At 46.4% G+C, this 20,755-nt stretch overlaps 1 protein-coding gene across 2 annotated transcripts in view; it reads left to right on the top strand.

The window, feature by feature from the left end:
• Window positions 1–20,755, top strand: part of LOC138447643 (G-protein coupled receptor 54-like) — a 501,667-nt gene that overhangs the window by 355,491 nt on the left and 125,421 nt on the right. For both annotated transcript variants that reach the window (XM_069603859.1, XM_069603858.1), the window contains one exon: window positions 19,999–20,134. In XM_069603859.1, the coding sequence (XP_069459960.1) occupies window positions 19,999–20,134 (136 nt within the window). The remainder of the gene's footprint in view (window positions 1–19,998; window positions 20,135–20,755) is intronic.

Below are 20,755 nucleotides of genomic sequence, written 5' to 3'. Positions count from 1 at the left end.
CTGGGATGTGTGCCAACTTTACAATTCCAGCATTTGAACACTTTCTTTTCCAGCTCTTACCATGTACTAAAACAATCTCATTTTATAAAACTGACTTACAAAGTAAACAAAGCACATTTCCAAACCTGACCATTTTTAAAACCAAAATATTATAGAAGGGTGTTACGCAAAATAGAAAGAATTCTAGCTACATTCTCACCAACATCAAGGAAGTATAGGAGTACCAGCATACACGCTGGAATTATAGAAGGGTGTTACGCAAAATGGAAAGAATTCTAGCTACATTCTCACCAACATCAAGGAAGTATAGGAGTACCAGCATACACGCTGGAATTATAGAAGGGTGTTACGCAAAATGGAAAGAATTCTAGCTACATTCTCACCAACATCAAGGAAGTATAGGAGTACCAGCATACACGCTGGAATTATAGAAGGGTGTTACGCAAAATGGAAAGAATTCTAGCTACATTCTCACCAACATCAAGGAAGTATATAAGTACGAGCACACCAATCGATGTGATTTAACAGATTTAATCTAGATATGGCTTTTGTACTTTTAAGCTTTAAATACTTCCAAAACAATGGCTTGTGAAATTGTCAGTCATAAACGTGCAGAAAAACCTTTGACTTGTATACAAAAAGCAAACTGTTTTTTGTGTCAAACGAGCAGACCTTAAAATATGCTTGCCCAAGGCCTGCAACATCTGGTCCGCTTTTTCCTGTCTACCACCCCTTCCACTCAAATGTCCTACATAAGAAGAAATATCAAGTTATGAGCTAAACAATGCCTCAAGCTTGCAAGAAGGCAAACCTCACAGAAGACAGCACAGTAATGCAAGAGATAGTAGTTGATTTGAACAGGATCACTGTATCATCTGCTGGCAAAGCCAGGATACAAGCATGAACACTTTGGTTCCACAGTCTTGAATTTGGATACTTATTCACCTCTTGGACTAATAGTTTATGCTCATCTTTGGAGGGGATTGCCTAGGTTTTCGAACGCCCCATCTGAACAAATCAATTTCTACACCTTCACCATACGAATGACATGTTTGATTTTATAGCAACCCCTATCTGGTGCAGGTACATTACTGATAATAGCACCTGTTATGCTGCAAAGCCAAGTACATATGCTGGTGGGTTTATAAACTTCAGACATAGAAAAGGTTCAGCCAGCCTCGCTGGAATGTGCTCTTTTAATCTTTCATATGAACACACATCTCTGCAATGCGTGCTTAACACACTGAGCTAACTTCTGAACCACTTTGGCACTCAATTTATCAATATGCATTTCAACGTTGGCTATTGCACATGATCACCATAATTCCCACAGGAAGGAAAGAATGCTTCAGGAGTTGTGCCGTACAGAACACACAAATGATGTATTCCACAGTGAACACAGAAAGCATTACATGAGGAATTATCACTATCACTACTTGTCAAAACAGACAGGAAATAGGTTTAGCACCTCAGCAGCACCCCATAAAATATCCTGGAGTGTGCTATTTAAGTCTGCTGGACAATGGAATCTTACTTCTTTAGACCGGGCAGCCTTTTGGGGGCCCTGGGCAAGTGCCCCTTTTGCCCTGCCATAAAAATGTCTCTGCCTTGGGATCACTAGGGATCCATGAGGGTCATCATGCGAGGCGGTGTGGGCTCCACAAAAGGGTATTAAAGAAAGTACTACAGTGTGCTGAATGGTCAGGCAGCAATACTCTCATCCACCCTCACAAACACGCACAGTCTCATTTTCTATAAAACGTCAATTACATGCAGAGGAGCACAAATGTTACCACTTGCTGTTGAGTTCCCTTCATGCAATTTCCAAGGTGCCCACTGCTCAATATACAATGGAAGAGTAAAAGCGAGGAAACTTTCTTTTACTCCCTTTTCCACTCTGTCTCATGGAAAGGAACTCTTCCTGGAGGCATAATGATGGATTCCTATTCTGCTAGTATGAAAATGTCATGCTTACGTAAAACCATGTTGCTTTTGCAGGCCCAGCGAAAATGATACAGCCAATAGATAACCAAGCTATGCCTGTAGAAAACAGGAAAATGCCTTGAAAGTGGTGTTAAAGCAGCTGCACCTCTTGTATAACTGGTTTTTGCACCCCCTATTTTGTTCCGATGACTTGGAAAATAGGCACCGTGTTTTCCCAGACACTTGCTGTGTCCATAACACAAACAATGATGTGGGAGTGAATGAGGAGAAGAAGAAATAATGATTCATAAAGACAAGGTGACCACAGCACATAGCAATTGCATTATAAAATTGCCAGCGCTATGAGGTTGCGTAAATGGTAGAGCCAGGATATACCAATCCCGTGTAAAGAACATAGCATTTGCTCACCTGTCACGAATGGCCACTCTCTGTCGTCAATGTGTGATTTCATCTCCTTTTACACTTGGCCCTCGCCTTGTCCTCTGTGGCTGATTTCCTCACCTTTCACATTTGACCTCTCTCCGTGATCCTCATCATTATCACCTACCCTCTCAATGGACCTCATTAAATACAACTAAAGACCATTGTAGGACCTGGCTCTATGCTATGCCAGCCTGTGCTAAATGCTTGCCATCAGGAACATATGAGCTCAGCAGAGGAACTGGAACCAGTTAACAAATGATCCATTCATTTTGTGCGCCTGTGTAAGCAAGCGCTTGATGTCTCCTTTTTCGTTGGAGAAAATCCTAACGAGCAAGATTGTTCTCATAAAAAAGTCAAGCTTTGGTAATGCAAAAAGGCGTTATAAGCAAGAAAAAGGCCATTCCGGACCTGAGGAGAATGTGTACTGTGACAGTCTACATGTTGTGTGTGCTTGGATGGGCTATTGCTACTCCTCACTCCTCCTTAGACTACAAGACATCTTCAGAATAAGACTATTCAAAGCAAATTCCCCAAGGTCAAAATTTGATCACTCAGTTTCTTTCCATTAGACCCCCTAATTAGCTTCCCAGATCAATCACATTTGGTGGATAAAAACATATTTGTTATTCTGAGTATTGTTTTAACACAACAGTAAAATAAGTGTACCCAGTTCCAATCCACAGATGGCTGCCGAATTCCAGAGGAGCAGGAGCTCCACTTCACTGCCGGAGCAGTGGCCCCCACCTCACAGCTCACCCAGGCTTTGAGGTAAGGCAACGAGGTATTCTACAGTAATCCAGGATCCACATATACAATCCGCCACTAACACGGGGATTGCGCTGCACTTGAATCTGTTTCATTTACATGGGGATCGAATTATCTCCGTTCCCCTTATTCTTCTGATTTCATCTGGCCGTGAGCATCCCAGCACAGGAATCCATTGCTCCCCACGAGGCCCTGCCTATTCAAAGATGGCCGACCTCACCATGTTTGCCGAATTGTTTCAATAGCCCTTCTTCCAGTCAGGCTACTATTCCAGATTGGCTGCTGGTTCTTTTTATTCAGCCAATCCTACGCCGGCGAGGCGTAAGCCAGCCCACTGCCCTAAGGAACACGCCCCAAGGAAAACTACCTGTCCCGTGCCTGCCCAGTACCTCCAGTCGCCATCGCCTGAAACCTCTGCCCGATAATTCCCTACAGCACCCCTACCCGTGCCCCCTCTGCATGACCTGCACGATGACCCAGAACATTAGCCTGATGTCTCAAATCAGGTGGTAAAAGGAAATGACTCTAAAGGCATAACTCTTACGTGTCCCACACACAAGCACCAGATTGTCTTATTCGTAATGAAGCAGAGTCGCATTATCGATGTGACATTGTCTGTATCCTAAATTGCATTACTCGCATACTTGTTCACACAAAACCACCTCGAGGTCTATCACTGCAAGACTAAGCATTCGTATAAGGTAAACCGTGTTGGTATGATGCTGCATTACACTATAAAGGCATAGTACACAAACCCTTATTATCCTGAACTATATAGTGTTGCATATTCTCTGTTTCAGAAAATGTATTTTGCCCATACTGCAATTCGCACGTTGATTGTACTGTTAGCATCTTTACTAGCAAATGCAATTTTCACCCCCCTCCGTAAAGTACAACTGCTCACCTGTCTGCCTTGAGACTAACGGGTTACATAACATATTTTCTTAACATATCACGCAATGTTTGTACTCCGTTCTTGACTACTATGTATACAATGTCTTTGTACGTAATTATTATAGAATACAAAGTCACATTTTTCCACTGTCCACTCCACTAGCAATGTACCCTATCTAAATTCCTACCGATCACGTTAAATCGCACACCATCCAGCTCAAGTACTACTAAGTAGCACCCCACTAACCCATACACGTGCCCCTTCCCTAATTCCGCTTTTAGACACTCACCCAAAATAACAAATGTATACCATTCACCTCCTCTCACTCTGGCTAACATCTACTGCCCTTATAGCCTCCATCTCTTCCATACTTATACTCAAGGACCCAGTCAAATACTAGAGCCTGTTTTACCAGTTCTTTAACACAAATGAAACCACACAACCTGAACAAGAACATGAACCACCCTATTACCTACACTAATGGCAATTTCATCCATCTAGGTACAGGCACAGCATGTCTACTATGTCCAAGACACTACCCCACACCATGCCCTACCCCATTCCTGCCAAACATAACAGCCTTCCCGCTTTGTCCTCCTAACCACAATAGCGCCCACATCATTACAACAGACATAGACAATATGCACATCCCTCAACTTCACTCTACACCCATCTTAGGCCCTACAAGAACAGCAAGACTCTCCGCCCGCATGGGAGTCTCACACCAACCTATTCACCCTAGCCAAAAAACACACACTAGACCTCTACTAGGTCGCATCAGAAGACTAAGACTCACCTCTCACACTCACCAACATCTCGCTGAGAAAAAAAACACAATCCCCCCTCCTACCATCACAATCTCTACACACAAGCCCCTCAGCGGTCCTGTCTCCCATAGTACCACCACGCTTCTAACTCCTCTACAACCACCCTCACACTCAACACCCATACAGAACACCATACTTAGCCCACTGCCCCCTATCACCAAAACTCCACCACCTGCACCACCCCTGAAAGGTGGTCTGCTAAACGTTAGATACCTAGGAGCTCATGCTATCAATGTGCATGACCTCATCCTAGAATTTTAATTAGACTTCCTAGCCCTGACCGAGACATGGCTCCATGCAGCATCAGGCCCCCTAATGTCGCTAGCTATTCCGCCGGATTACACCATTCTGAGAGCGGACGGACACAAAACCATTGGAGGTGGAGTCGCCATAATTGCAAAAACTTCTCGGAAATTCAGGGAGTGCAAAACAGAACTGCTAACAGGGTATGAATTACTCTCACTCAAGCTAGCAACAGACTCAAAAACTACCATCAATTTCCTGATAGTTTATAGAGCCGCCCAGCTCTACCAACTCCCTAGAGTCAGACCTACCTCTGCTCATGAGTCCTATACTTTAGGAGATATTAATCTTGGTTTCAGTGATGTGACAGAACGTAAAGCCAATGCCTTACACAACGCCTTCCTAGAAATGCAATTTACCCAAATAGTGAACGCCCCTAACCACTTAAAAGGGAGAATCCTGAACTAGATCCTTACTCTTAACACAGCAACCACTTTAGAAGACATATGCAATATCTCTTGGACCGATCATGCACTAATACGATTCAACATAACAACTACCATCACTACAGCTCCTACCGCCCCCACCATCTTCCCCACTCTAATGAGAAATAGACGCAAGCTCACTCCTTAATATTTAATGCCCATTCTCCACAAAGCTCTAAACACATTACCTCACACCTCTACTGAGGCAGATAGCATCTCACTACACTACCATACCTGCCTGAAACTTACAATAGACGAAGTAGCCCCACTCAAAAGCTAAATACCCAAAACCAGACATAGCAATAACTGGTTCAATGATGAACTTATCAAACTACAAAGAAAAAAGAGAACCTTAGAGCACCTTTCAGAAAAAAACCCACCAGCAATGTCAAACAAGAACTCATCGACATCTCCAAAACCTACAAACTTGCTGTTCTAACTAACTACCTGAATACACGCATCACTAACGCAGCCTCTAATAGTATAGAATTATTAACTTATTATTAGAGAACTCGAAACTCCGATTCCACCACCCAGTCCCGCCACTGCAAGCAAAGCATGGTGTACTACTATTCAGGATGTACTTACATCCAAAATAAATACCCTTCAAAACAAAATTGTAATACAAAAAAACGTGTTAACTCACATAGTAGTACTCCCCACCACCAAACAGGCAGACCCAAAGCGTTATCTACCACTCTTCCAATTCTCACCAGTGACTATTTCACAGGTACTTAAAACCATAGCCTCCCTCAAGCCCTCCAATTGCAAAGGTGACAGTTTCCCCGCTAAACTAGTCAAGGAATGTGCCCCAGCCCTAGCACCCACTATCACCAACTTCATCAACATCTCATTCAGCACCAACCACATCCCCTCCAATATTAAAGAAGCATGGGTTATACCTCTTCTGAAGAAACCTACGTTAGACCCTACCATTCCAACTAACTACCGTCCCATCACCACTGTGCCCTTCCTCCTTAAAGTCATTGATAAAATTGCCTACATTCAAGTCCAATCCCTCCTCGAAAATAACCACCTACTTGGAGACAGACAATCAGGCTTCTGCCCACGACATAGCACAGAGACAGCTCTATTGGATCTCAAGAACCAAATAGATGCTATCAGAGACACGGGGAACCTATGCATCCTCCTACTTTTGGACTTGTCGGCAGCATTCGACCTAGTGGACCATAATAAACTATGCCAAACATTAACAGGTAACTTCCTCTTCTCCAATGAAGCTACACTCTGGATTAAATCCTTCCCGTCAGACCGCACCTCCAGAGTAGCCATAGGCAATGAAGCAGCCGACCCCATACCAGTACCTCTAGGTGTACCTCAAGGCTCCTGCCTATCCCCCACATTGTACAATGCCTATACTAAGCTATTGTTCGCAGCCCTTTATGCTATGGGGTAATCTACAGCAACTTCGCTGACGACACGCAGATTCTTATTCCTATTACAGGCAATATTGAACAAGACACCATTATAAACAAAATGTACTCCCTTATCCAAAACTGGATGGCCACAAATAGCTTATGCCTCCACGGCGAAAAAACAGAGATCCTCATAGTAGGTGCCCCTACCCGTCTCAGCAAATTACTGCCAAAATACACATCTATAACTATAGATGGCACCCCATTCCAATCTCACATCAAGTTAAAATCCTAGGGGTTTACCTTGATTCCAGCCTTACTATGGACAAGCATGTAAATGCTCTCGCCTCTTCAACCTCGTATACTGCCAAACTTATATCATTAAGCCGACCTTTTCTCACACCACAAAATTGCATAACCTTGGTTATAGCTCTCATACTGGCTAAGATGGATTATTGTAACATCCTGCTACTAGGGACCTCAATGAAAAACCTTAATAAAATGCACTTCTTCAAAACAAAGCACTGAGATCAGCACTAGGCATCAAAAAGAGGGATCACATAACTCAGCACAGAGAAGATGCCCACTGCCTCCCCATTCAAGCAATAATACAACACAAAACTCTCACCATCAGCAACAAATGCATCGCACATCAGGCTATGACCTACCTCAACCAGTGTATCACTCGCAAAACCAACAACAGAACACTCTGGTCCAATGCCAACACTATCCTGTTCAACCCTAAGTACAACAATTCCAGATCAGGTAATTCGAGTTTCCCTGTAGCCACCCCTAGGATCTGGAATGCCCTACCATCGTTCATCTCCAATGAACCCACCTTCCCGCAGTTCAAAAAACTACTTAAGACTTGGCTCTTTAATAAATTCTGACTCTATGAGACTCAAGTCTTTACCCAGACTACTCCAAGTGCTCATACAACAAGCCCCCTAATGTACTTGTTATAAGCCAGAATGTAAAGATTGCTCTTCAACTTTTGAATGTTATTTTGTTTTGTCACTTTGCAAGATTGTAAATTTCCTTGTTCCATTTAAGATTGTAAACTCTACCTGTAACCTACACTGTGGTACCCTAGTGTTTTGGGCGCATAACAAATATAATAAATAAATAAAAATCATAGATATACAAACGTTTTCATGGATCAGCATAACATCGTCTGCACACACATTTACCATGTAGATCACACTTCTACCTCAAATTCCACAAGCATACATACATTCCAATGTTCACTACTATTTTGTTAAAGGGTTCATATAAGAGTGTATATTATAATTAGAACACTTTCATTATCCTACTTTAACAAAAGAAATGTGTCTCCTCACAGAAGATTCCATGTATCCCAACCGGTTTTGACTATTGGCCAACAATTGCTTTTAGTGACGTGGCCTTCATCAGGTGTAAAGATCAATCTTCGTGGGGAAGCTCTGCATCTTCTGCGTGCAATAACAGGTTGTATTCCAGTTTACTAGGTGCTTTCAATGTTAAACTCACCAGAGTTAAAACTGAATTCCAGCTGGTCCAATTATAATCTCCTTGAAGCGGGGTCCCTGATGAATTAATAATTGATTGGCCACAGATACAAACCTTCCTCTTACGTGTGGTGGCTGCAGATATCACAGGCCCTTCCTATTTCACGCATCTTCATCTCATGCTTTGGGCTGTCTCAGCAGGTGCATTGAACCCTGCATCTACACCACACATCTCACTGTGATTGAACTATAGTCGCTGAAGGGGTACCCTCCATCTTGAAAGGTAGAGCCTGGAGTGAAGGAAAGTTTGTTATAAAATAAATAAGATACCTTCTATGAGTTTGTGATTAGCTTTGTGACCCTCTTGTCATGCACCTCCTCCACAACATGTTATTTTTGACTTTCAGCTGCTAAGGTGCCCCTCCTACATAGAGGGACAGTGCACATTGCTTTGTGGGACATTTAAAAAACATATTTCCTCCAACTTTCATCTTTCTTGTTCTGTCTCTCTTTGCCTCTTCCTTCAGGAGGTCCCCCTTCATGCATTCAGCAGTATTCTAGGAACCAGGACATAGGTTGCCTGCACTTTTTACTGAAGCCACGGGGAAACTTCACATTCCTTGACCTCCAGCTAGTAATGGCGCAAAGACCTTTTCTCCCATCTGTGAAGAAACCATTAAGTTACTGATTCTTGTACCATGGCTCATCTTTCTCTTGAGCAGAGTGTTCTGATGAGATTTAGCAGAGATCGGTAAATGGGAAGGGAAGAAGATCTGTAAATGGGATGTGAGGCTGCAGTGTTGTGGGATTGGTTATTCCACATTCTGCAGCAGGATCCATGCCCCTGGTCCCTCTGGGCATTGTCGAGGTACCCAATTGGGACTCTGACTGACCAAAGTCTTCTGACTGAATAAGGCCTATCTTGCCCTATGCAGAGGTGGGATTTCCCTTCCTAAAACAACTAAGGATAGTCTGTGCCAGGAAGTCCAAAGCAAAGCTCTGTCTCTGTCCAACCCCTATACTTGCCCTCACATCTAAATGTATACAATGAGTAGGGATGTCAGCATCAACATTAAGTAGTTTCCAAATAAGAGTTCAGAGCTTCTTCCAGCTCCAGCTTGTAACCAGCTTTCCCTTCCCCAAGTTTAAGATAGTTCACAGGGCACAGGGGTTTCTTTCCCCAACAGTTCAGTTCTTTAAGCTTTTCCAAAAATACACAATTCCTTGAGACACTTCCCAGCTCTTCTGCTATTGTTACCTTTCACAAATTCACATACGAAGTTCAGTTAATTGACGTCAAATCATATAAAAGTTCCTTACAATTCAAACACAAGCTTCTTTGTGTGTGTTTTCAGTGGATTTCCCATATAAAGTTGCACTCAGTCTAGACACAGTTGTCGGACCACACTTTACTTGCTGTTTTGTCACCAACACGTGGCCACTGCTTCAGTTTGACAGAGGTGCTTGATTCATAGATCACACCCTCCTGACCTTGTATTAGGGCGTGGTTTTCCCACCATGCACTTGTTGCACTTTCTTATATTCTCCTGGCTCTTGCCGATGCTTGGTTTCTTAGATTATACAGTTCCTTAAATTCCCTTGGCGCTTGCCAATGCTTGTTTTCTCGGGTCATATAGTTCCTGGTATTCTCTTGGCTTTTGCCAATGCTTGTTTTCTCATATAATACAGTTCCATGCAACATGAAGTTTCTCAAACTTTCTTTCACCATGAGCGGTATTCAAAAGTGCTCAAACTTGCTTTCACTTAGATCAGTATTAAAAAGTGTTTAAACTTGCTTTAAGTATAATCGATATTCACAAAAATACCTGCTTCCATTCAAATCAGTATTCATTGTACTCTTTTCGTGCTCACCTGCCATCCTGGTGTCCCCCTGCTTGGTACAATCACCGGTTGGATCATATGGCTTGCCTGCGAGGTCCCCCAACATCACAAGCTCTGTGGTGCCTCACATAGTTTTCCAGCTGCTATCTGTGGCTTTGCTGACCCAGCGATGTTCCTCCTGCAGCTCAGGATTCCTACGAATGCTTTGCTGGGTCACGCAGGTCACCCAGGTCACCCAGTCGCGGCCCGACAACGGAGCAAAATTGTTTGATATCATTTTCCGCTTCCTATAAAGTTTATATGAACATTTTTGGGGTTCAATAAAATTGCTATCAAAATCTTTGGGAAGCTTATCAATTTGATATACCATGTATATCCGCTTCCTATCACCCAAGGATGGAAACCCTCTGTGATGTCATCAACACGTTGCTATGCAAAACCTTATATTCACAGTCCCTCTCTTCAGAGCTCACTTCGCTCTCTGCACTCGACCAAGCAAGATCGTTTATATAGATTTTCTATAATATGTATATTCACTTTATATCAAAACCGATATATACATTAGAAAACACTTTACATTCAATATACATTTGATATAATATTGATATCAACATTTTTTAATATTTTCATATCAAATCTATATTAAGTTTATATCAAAGCACATCAAAGGGGGGAGGCACTAAAACCAGAAACCGGGGGTGTGACCACATGTCCAAATTTTTACTTGTGAAAAAGGGGACCCCTTCTACTACTAGAAGAGCCCACAGCAACCAAACAAGTGCTTCAGTTGATGCTAGTTTCATGTGTCTGTAAGAATGAAATCTAAAAAGCGCATGAGACTTTAGGAGATGTATTGAAAGCAAAAGTTAAAACATCCTTAATTAAACTACAATGGTTTCCTATGGCGATTCAGGACAAACATACACTCTCTTAAGGGTTAAGGCTGCTCAGTCAAAATCCCAATAGTCTTGATTGAACATTTATTGGGCCTGGAAACAGACCATCCTATTCATTGCATGGACCAACTCCTGAATTGGCCAGAACACCAAGATGGTCAATGATGACATGGATGTACCTGGCCTCCACGGAGATCTCTTTAATAAATCCACTCTAGATCAGATCAGATATCTGAAATTTTACTAGACGCTACAAAACTGTTAGGACGTCTGGCTCGCTGGCTTCCACTTGTAGATTAGGTGAGTTTGGTTCGTTTATTTTAATTTTATTATGAATGTATTCATTTCTTTATTTATTCGTAGGGACCTTACTTGGTGCAAACATGACTCCAAAGACTCCAAAGAGTATGCGAGCACCAAACCAATAGGATCAACATATTTATCATTATGACATTTGCAATCAAAGTAAGCAAAAGCTAAAAGTACATCAAGAACAAGATATAAAAAAGTATAATTAAAAGAAATCATCACATTCAAACACACATGCAAGCATACATACATACAGACACATAACACAATCACAAAATACACACACTTACCTTAGGGCTTCTCGCCAGGAGTGGGGGGGGAGCAAAGGAACAGCCAGGCAGCACACTGGACAAATTTAGGTGAACAGCGCCAGCACACAGTTAAAGAACTTGAGTCCCTGGGGCACACAGTGGTGTGCATGCAGCAACGGCAATCACATGGTTGCTTTTGCTCGGCAACCCTTTGAGTAGCACGCTGCTCCGTACACGTCGGTATGACAATCAAGTTTTTTAAAAAGATATTAGGGCGGGTGATCAGTGCTATCCTTGATTGAGCGCCAGCCCTGCCGGAGGCAATGGGGGGTGCACTGGGCACCAGGGAGGAGCCAGCAGGGGCATCCGATCCACTCTTCCCCCCGACTCCACCCGTACTTGTGTGGAAAAGCTATACAAAATGTAAGGCTACATCCAAGTGAAGAAAGGAGGCAATTGGGGACACTCAAGCATAATATGTCCAAACTGAGCCACAAACCCTGATTGATTCTGTTTGCAAATCTTGGAGTTTTTTCTCTGCCATGACATCACCAGCCTATATTTTTTTGTTGCCCATCTCATTTTTTCCATTGCATCATTTCATTTCTGCAAATGGTGAAGCCCACAAAATGATGGGGAAGTTATCCCCTGCATCGGCTCCTGCAGACAGGGCTATGGGTAAGATTTTGTATGAGCATTTTTTGGAGTTGGGAGTAAATGATATTCTAATAAGTAAAAAAAAAAGGAATCACTATTCCCAATGGGTACAATCCTATTTGATCTCTGAAACGTAAAATGTTTAATTGCCACTTTGCACCCTGGGGTTAATGGAAATGCAAACATCTTCTGGTCAGTGTTGTGTCATGTGACACGCAGCATGAAGTCCTGCTGACGCAGGAGAAAGCAATAAAAGGTCCCGCTTCGCGCCTTTATGTTTAGGCCCGCATCCAGTGCCATAACACTGGTGATTGAGTGCTGTGTGTTAGAGGTAGCGTGTGACCCCAGGGCCCCCTGTGCGTACAATCACACACACGAAGCCACACAATGACAGACGTGGGACGCGTGTTGCTGATACGGAGTACCGGCTGCAACTGACGACCGGGACCTCATTTATTCAACAACGCATACGTGAGCCATAACGAGGCTCGCGCATGCTCACATAACTTGCGTACTATGCAACATCCCTCCTTTTCCCCCAAACAACAAACACGTGCAAACCATAACTACAACAAACACAACAGTGGTGTACCGGAACAGTTCTCGAGATCTTACGAGACTGGGTCCATGATAAAGTCCTGGAACCTCGATGGGTGTTGTCGCCCCTCCCGGCTCGGGTACCTCCTCTCGTCCTCTCGAGGGAGCCTCGGGGTTCCCGAGGCCTCTGGAGGTCCTTCATCCGCCGGCGGTGTCGCCAGTCGTGGCCCCGTGGCAGAAGACTCCAGAGGGGTCCCTGGCGGGTCTTCCGTGGACCCTTTGATATGGGTCACTCCTAATGGCTGGGCCTCATATGTGAGGGACATCTTCCCTTCCGGCCGCCTGTTCCGGACCAGTACAGTGTCGCCCACTTCGATCGTTTTGTATTGAATGTTCCGGCGGGTACTTTCCTTTTCACTACGGGCCGCCCGCTCTTGGCGCACGCGGTGGTTGTTAATCACCCCGGGGCGTCGCCCCTCGACCTCAGGCAACAACCCTCTGAGACAGCGCTTAAACAGGGTCTCGGCCGGCGCAACCCCTGTGGACTGGTGGGTTGTTGTCCCATACTCACGGAGGAACTCAAAAAGGTTCTGACGCAGTTCCCTTCTCCCATCCAACGAAATGCGGAAGATCTTGTTAAGTGTTCGCAATAAGCACTCAGCTTGGCCGTTCGCCCTGGGCCAGAGCGGGTAAACTTTCCGATGTTTGATCTCTCTCTCCTCACAGTACCTGGCGAACTGCTGCCCTTGGAATGTCCGAGCATATTTCTGTGGGAAAACCATGAGTGGTGAACATCATCTCCAGCGCCAAGATGGTGTGGTCGCTGACCGTGGACTCCACCAGTTCAACCTCCGGATAGCGTGACCACTGGTCCACGACCGCCAAGAAGTACATTCCTCGACCCGTGGAGCCAAAATCGGCATGCACCGTGCCCTACGGTTGCTCACTCCTTTCCATGGTCATGATGGGCGGACCTCTCTCTGCCGGACTGGCCGCCTGGCACGGAATGCACGTGCGCACAAATTCATCCACCCTTTGTTCTAGGTCTGGGAACCACACCTTCAGCCTCAGGCGCGCCTTGGTCTTGGCGGCGCCTTGGTGTCCCTTGTGCGCGAGGTGGAGTACCTTGGTCACCAAGGTTCGTGGGATGACAATCTGGCGACCCCAAAGCAGAAGGCCAACCTCAGTCACAGAGAGCTCATGGCGCCCCCTCCACAGTGCCTGATGGTCCTTTTTCGCTCCGGCCTCCCGTCGGGCGTTGTTGGCGAGCACTTCCCTCCATTCGCCGCTCTCCATCGCCTCCCTGATTACCAGGAATATTTCATCCTCTCCGGAGGCGCTTGCAATTTCCTGTTGTGCCCGGGCCACCGACAGGGCTGCCTCCACCACATTGCGCACCATCTTTATACTGTCCACTACCTCAGCAGTGTCATGGGGCCGCCCGGCTCCTGGATGTCTGGACAAGTAGTTCGCCGGTTTGTGGGTCCCCGGGCGATACTGCAATTTGACGCCCTACTCCATAAGCAACAGCATCCACTGTTCGATGCGTGGGGGTGGCTTGGAGGAGGCGCCCACCATGATCGGGATGAGCGGCTTGTGGTCAGTGACCACCACAACTGGCTTGCCAAGAATGTATATCCTGAAGTGCTTGCAGCTCCACAGAATGGCCAGGGCCACCCTCTCAATCTTGGAGTAACGTTTCTCCGTTTCCGTGAGCGCCTTGCTGGCATGCGCTATTGGGCGCATGAGTCCTTGTGAGTCCGCCTGCATCAGCACCGCCCCTAGGCCAAGTGGGCTGGCATCCACTACTATCTCTGACTCCTTGTCTGGGCTAAAGTATGCCATGGTCTCCTGACGGGACAGGGCGTTCTTGATTTCTGCAAAGGCTCTCTGCTCCCTGGGAGTCCAGGCCCACGGGACGTCATTTCTCGTCAGCGCCCACAAGGGCTCCGACAGTGAAGCCAGGTCCCGAATGAAGCGTCCGCAGTAGTTCACTATACCGAGAAAGCTTTTTATCTCAGCTGGTGACTCTGGGGAAGGAGGGGTGCCTCACGAATGTCTCTCACCTTCTCCGGGTCGGGCAAAATGCCCCCAGCGTGGAATCCGAACCCGAAGAACTCTATCCGGTCCTTCAGAAACTCACACTTCTTCCGGTGTAACGTCAGCCCCAGACTTTGGAGTCTTTCCAACGCTCTTTCCAGCCTCTTCAGGTGTTCAGATTCCGACTGTGCAAAGACCAGAATGTCATCGGACATGTTAATGACAACTTTGAGTCCCGCCAGGGCTCCACGGATAACGTTCTGGAACACTTCTGCCGCTGACAAGAAACCAAAGCTAAGTCTTTTAAATTGGTACAGCCCCTCGTGGGTCGTGAAGGTGGTAATGTATCTCGACTCCGGATGAAGTTCTAGCTGATGGTACCCCAACCTCAGATCGAGCTTGGAGAAAACCTTCGCCCCCTGGAGCTCGCCCACAATGTCATCCAGCGTAGGCGTGAGGTGACGCTCCCTCTTGATGGCAGCGTTTGGCAGGCTCATGTCCACACAGATGCAGACAGCCCCTGGTTGCTTGGGCGTTGGCGCCACCACTATGGGTGAAACCCACGGAGTTGGACCCTCCACTCTCTCGATGTCCAGGTCCACGAACGACTGGATTGCCTTCTCCACCTGGGCTCTCAGATGAAAGGGAATTCTGCGGTGCTTGACAGCTGTCGGTCGCACTGAGCCATCAATGTGGAGTCTAATAGAGTCTCCTTTCAGCTTGCCGACACCCTGAAAGATACTTTTGAATCGATGCAGCAGGTGATCAATGTCTGTGTGGTATACTGCCAGCGTTAAATGGACAATGTCAAGGACTTCGGAAGCGGCACAGCTCAGTAGGGAGTGCGGGCTTACATGAGTCACAAAAAACCTGGCCTTGGTTTTGTTCAGCCAATGTGACACGGGAGCCACAAATACCCCTTGAATGGGCAGGGGCGGGTCCCCGCCAAAGGAGTATATTCAAGCCTTTGACTACTCCAGCTTGAGGGGTCCGGGTCGAGCCTCATAGACCGATGCCCCAGCGTCATTCAGGACGGGGATGGGCGCCTCACCAATGTTCACGGTGCATGTCGGTTGCCTGCACTGCTTTGCCCCCGTGGCAATGCTGGAAATGAAATAGACCTCTTCTTCATATTCCTCCTCCTCGGCAATGTCCGAGTCTTGCATTCCCTGCTCTATCGTGGACACATTCCTCAAATGCCTGGGGTTCCCCCCTACTGCTCTTCTGGCCCCCTGGATGCCACCACCAGGTTTGTGGCCCAACACACTCTTGCGTAGTGTCCTGGTGTGCCACACCTTCCACATACTCTGGTTTTTGCAGGGCACTCTCCCACGTGTGGCAAGCCGTATCCACAGTACGGGCAGGACTGTGGATTACCGGGTGCTGGGGTATTGGCCACCCTCTTAGGGCCCCACCGTGACCTCCCTGGGGCAGAGCGCCCAATGGCAAAAGCGTCCTCACTTTTCCCCGGATGCACTGCAGTGTCCATTTTGGCACCTCTCAACTCAGCAAGTTCATGGGCCCTTCCAGTGTCCTGGATTTGTGCCGGTGTTAGGCCTGGTTCCCTAAGCACTTGTCTCCACAACTTCCCAGAGCTGCACCCCTGTATCAGTTGGTTCCTTACCATTTCCTACTCATTCACCCACCTGCAGGTGCTAGCAAGGCGCCTCAATCTTGCACAGAACTGGTCCAATGATTCCTCCCCTTGCTGTTTCTCGGCACACATCACGAACCTGTCGAAATCGATATCCGCAATGGGGAGGAAGTGATCCTGAAGGGCCTGTTTCACCGCATCATAGGTGACCACCTAAAGGTTAAGGGAGTCAAAAATTTGATGGACCTCTGTGCCCGCTGAATATACTTACGTGGCCACTTTCGCATCATCATCCGTCTCACCTGAAGCTCTGAAAAACATTTCCAGTTTCTTCACCCACAGTAACCACTTCGGCCCCAGTTTGGATGGCGGGCCCGAGGTGTCAAATTCAGGCATGGGCGCCAGAGTGCTATGCATCCTCCGTGAGACTGGCATGGGTGCCCCCTCGTCACCATCCTCTTCACCCATGGTGCCAGTTGGGGTGTACACCACTAACCTTTCTTGGGCAGAGGGAGGTGCCCACTGTCAAAAAACCCCAGCTGGTGATTTGGTGGGCAAGCAGCTGCAGTGGATGGTGCCTTGGGAATCCCCCAAGTCGAAAGTCAAGGGCCCCTTTTGCACTCAGGGTCCTGGAATGTCCAAAAATTATTTTTTTCACGAGCTATGAATCACGTCCGTTGCAGGAGCACCCATGTGGGCCACAACCACTGTGATTCGCGTGATCTCAAAATGGCCGCCAGTGATCTGCGTAGGTCTGTGACCGCATGGGGAGATACACTCTCTCCGACAACCAGCCGGAGCAATGCTGCAATCTCTGCCTCGGCGGATCCTCGTCGCCAATGTTAGTAGTGGCGTGTGACCCCGGGGCCCCCCGTGCACACAATGACACACACACGCAGCCACACAATGACAGAGGCGGGACGCGTGTTGCTGGTACGGGGTCCCGGCTGCTACTGGCGACCGGGACCTCATTTATTCAACAACGCATGCGCGAGCCATAACGAGGCTCGCTCATGCTCACATAACTTGTGTACTACGCAACACTGTGAACCCAGACGCGTACGTTCTGGTTTGGAATCCTACTGCTTCCGTGATTTTGCTCTGCACGGAACACCATCCCTCAGCAGGCAGCAATGCATTTAGTGCTCCGACACGACGGTAAGGGTTCCCACCCCTTATACTACATCCCGCCGCATTGCACTGGCCCAGGCCAGAATGTTTGGAACTCCTGGTGCGCCCAGCACACCCTGGTCCCTCATTCATAGTGGACCAAGGATTAAAAAAAAAGAGAAAATACCTGAAAACAGGAGAGTGCTTGTACGCTGTAACCTTGCCCCCCTGCCACACCACGGCGCCCAGAGGCATAAGCATCAAAAAGGCACCAAGTGCACTGCCAGACATGCCTCGTGGGGCAGCAGCGCCCAAGGAGCGCCTGTGCACCCCTCAGAAGGCCTTCTCACCGGCCAGAGGACGGGGGCAGTGGCTCAACTCATAGTGCCTGTGCACCCCTACACCTGCGGCCACACCAGCACCAGATACCAGACACCATGTTTTCCGATGATGATTCAACACCCCCTGCGCCACGACAACAAGGAGGGACACGACAACAACATGGCTTGCTGGCTCCCTTATGTGGGTTAGACATTGATGGAGTCCCAACATCAATTGGGCCAAGATGGGAACTGTGGAGGGGGGCGCTTATATATGTATTTCAATGCGACGGGAGAACATGACGACCTCACAAAAAAATGTACCCTGATATACTCAGCTGGTTTCCTGTGACCCGCACTGCTGGCCCCACTGATCTGTGGAGATGTGTGGTAGTAGTAGCAAGCCTTCTTAGTGCATCATAGGTGTTAAGCTGGGGCTGTGGCTCACTAATGGAGCCACTACAGGGACATGTGTTTGACCCCAGGGCCACAGGTTTGATCCCCGCAGGTACACTCAGCCCTTCATGCTTCCAAGGTTGACAAAATGAGTACCATTAAGTTGGGTAACAATAACCATCTGTCAATAGCGCCAAGATGCCCCAATGGGGGTGAATGTGTGCTGTACAAATACACGCTATGTTAACACAAATATGCACAATTTTTTTTTATCAACTTGATAATATAGAATAAATATTCAATTAAAATAAGACATTGAACATTAAAAGTCATTAGCAAAGTCAGAAGAAATACATCTAATGGGTCAAACAAGAAGGGAAAAAACAGTCAAAGAAAAACAAAATAGCTCCCTTATCGGGCACAGGACACATCCACTTGGATGCATTAGGAGCTTACACTATGCAGTGTTCCTTCAGCTCACTGACGGTGGTCAAAGAGCCTGAAACATGTCTTGTGTTGCTTGTGGTCTCGTACAGATAGGACGTGAGCTAGCGGTTTGTTCTGGACTTTCCCTTCTGCGGTGAGTCCAAGCCTGGTATGGTCTTTCTCCATCTCCAATGGGATGCCAGGTTGAGAAACAATGGTCGGTGGTGTTCCCCGGAAGAGTGCCAGAAGTCACTGTTCGATATTACCAAAGGGACATAGACCATGCAGCATGGCGCAAGAAATACTTCCATTGTACAGTGTTCATGTGAGTGGCAACAGTTTATTATTTAATAATTGGAGCAGTTGAAAATCACTGCAGGCCGTGGCTGTGTCCTGCAGAATCCATGCTCATTAAATGGAAGCTGTGGGCATATTTCACAATGACCACAAAAATAGATATTTCTCGCCTAACTCTGTGTGTGCTTGGAATATATTTCTTTTCTTCTCGGCAGCATGTCGCCCAAAGAGGAGGACACGTTTAGTGCAAATCTAGTACAGAACCATTAACGTATCAACATATTGGGCAGAGCACCGACGCAATCCTACGGGGGTGTGTCTGTGTCCTTCCACAGAATGCTCGGCATTTTCACACGAGCTTAGGTTGCATTTATCACGAACATTATTTGCACCCTCACTTTTGAGCGCCCGATATCGTGCTTGATTTTAATATCCCCGTTTTGAACTATGATGGGTGTCAGTCATTATGAGTGGTGTTTAATGTTCATGACTACATGCGTGGCGTTCTTTTCTGGCGCAAGTGCGTTAGCGTAGCATTATGATTTTAGTGTTATCTCTGCAAGCACATTATTGCCGAATGTTAGCAATTTACATATATTGCTCAACACACACGAAACATTAGTTAGCCAGTAAATCTCTGACACGGCAGTGTCATGCGATCAAGGGCCTTTGTGTGGCAAGTCCACTTGTGTATAGGCGCGTTATAAATGCCATATCATACGTTGTGAAGTGGAAGTAAAGCCTTCACTTACATCGTTTAAGAAAGTGTTTTTTGTGAGATCGTCTAATCTGGTTCTTTAAATGTAATGACTTGCCAATGTTACTTCATAATGGGTAGAGCACGCTTTCTGACGTGTATCCCCTTTAACGTTGCTTAGGTAACTGTCCAGGCCACCTGCATCACTCTGACCGCCATGAGTGTGGACCGCTGCTACGCTACACTGTTTCCGCTGCAGTCACTGCGTCACCGCACCACTCGTGTCGCCATGGCGGTCAGTGTAGCCATATGGATTGGTACGTACCCACTACTCTCGTTTCTAATGGCATTTTTGATTCTAGCATGACGTTAAATAAAAATTTAAATATGGAAGAAGTTTGGTAGAAATGTAAAATAAATTTGATTTTCATAAAAGGAGTGACATTTTCTTAAGAATGCAATTAACCAGCGATATTGTGTTGTGAAGTAGGATAACATTTCAGATCCTTGTTTATTTTCACTTTCAAGTTCCCCTTTTTGTATTTTAATGGCATTGCGTTGTTTATCATTAAAGGTTGTTCGGGCTTAACACTTGAAGGCCAATCCATGAACACTCACACCAGAGAGAATACAATCCACTAGGGAAGAAAGGCCCATGTTGATCTTGTGTAAGGATAACACGTTTTAATCTCGCACAGAGATGAGAGCAACAGCAAAGGACTCTGCTACTAAGAATGTTCTGCCAAAAGAGAGTACAAGCAGAGGCTTAAAAGGAGACACATTGTCATAATGACGCAATACATACAGTAAAAAGCTGTGCGGCTGGTTGGTGTGCGCCTATACAGGATCCACCTACCCCAAAAGGGATGCCTGGTCATTGGTTCCAGCCCAGTCCACCCCTCTTCCAGCACGTGGGTGCTGCACAGATCATCCACTTC

The sequence above is a fragment of the Ambystoma mexicanum genome, chromosome 3q, assembly GCF_040938575.1.
Source record: "Ambystoma mexicanum isolate Mex_15411 chromosome 3q, UKY_AmexF1_1, whole genome shotgun sequence".
Taxonomy (NCBI): Eukaryota; Metazoa; Chordata; class Amphibia; order Caudata; family Ambystomatidae; genus Ambystoma; species Ambystoma mexicanum.
The sequence above is the reverse complement of the archived record's forward strand: the minus strand, read 5'-3'. Positions and strand labels throughout refer to the sequence as shown.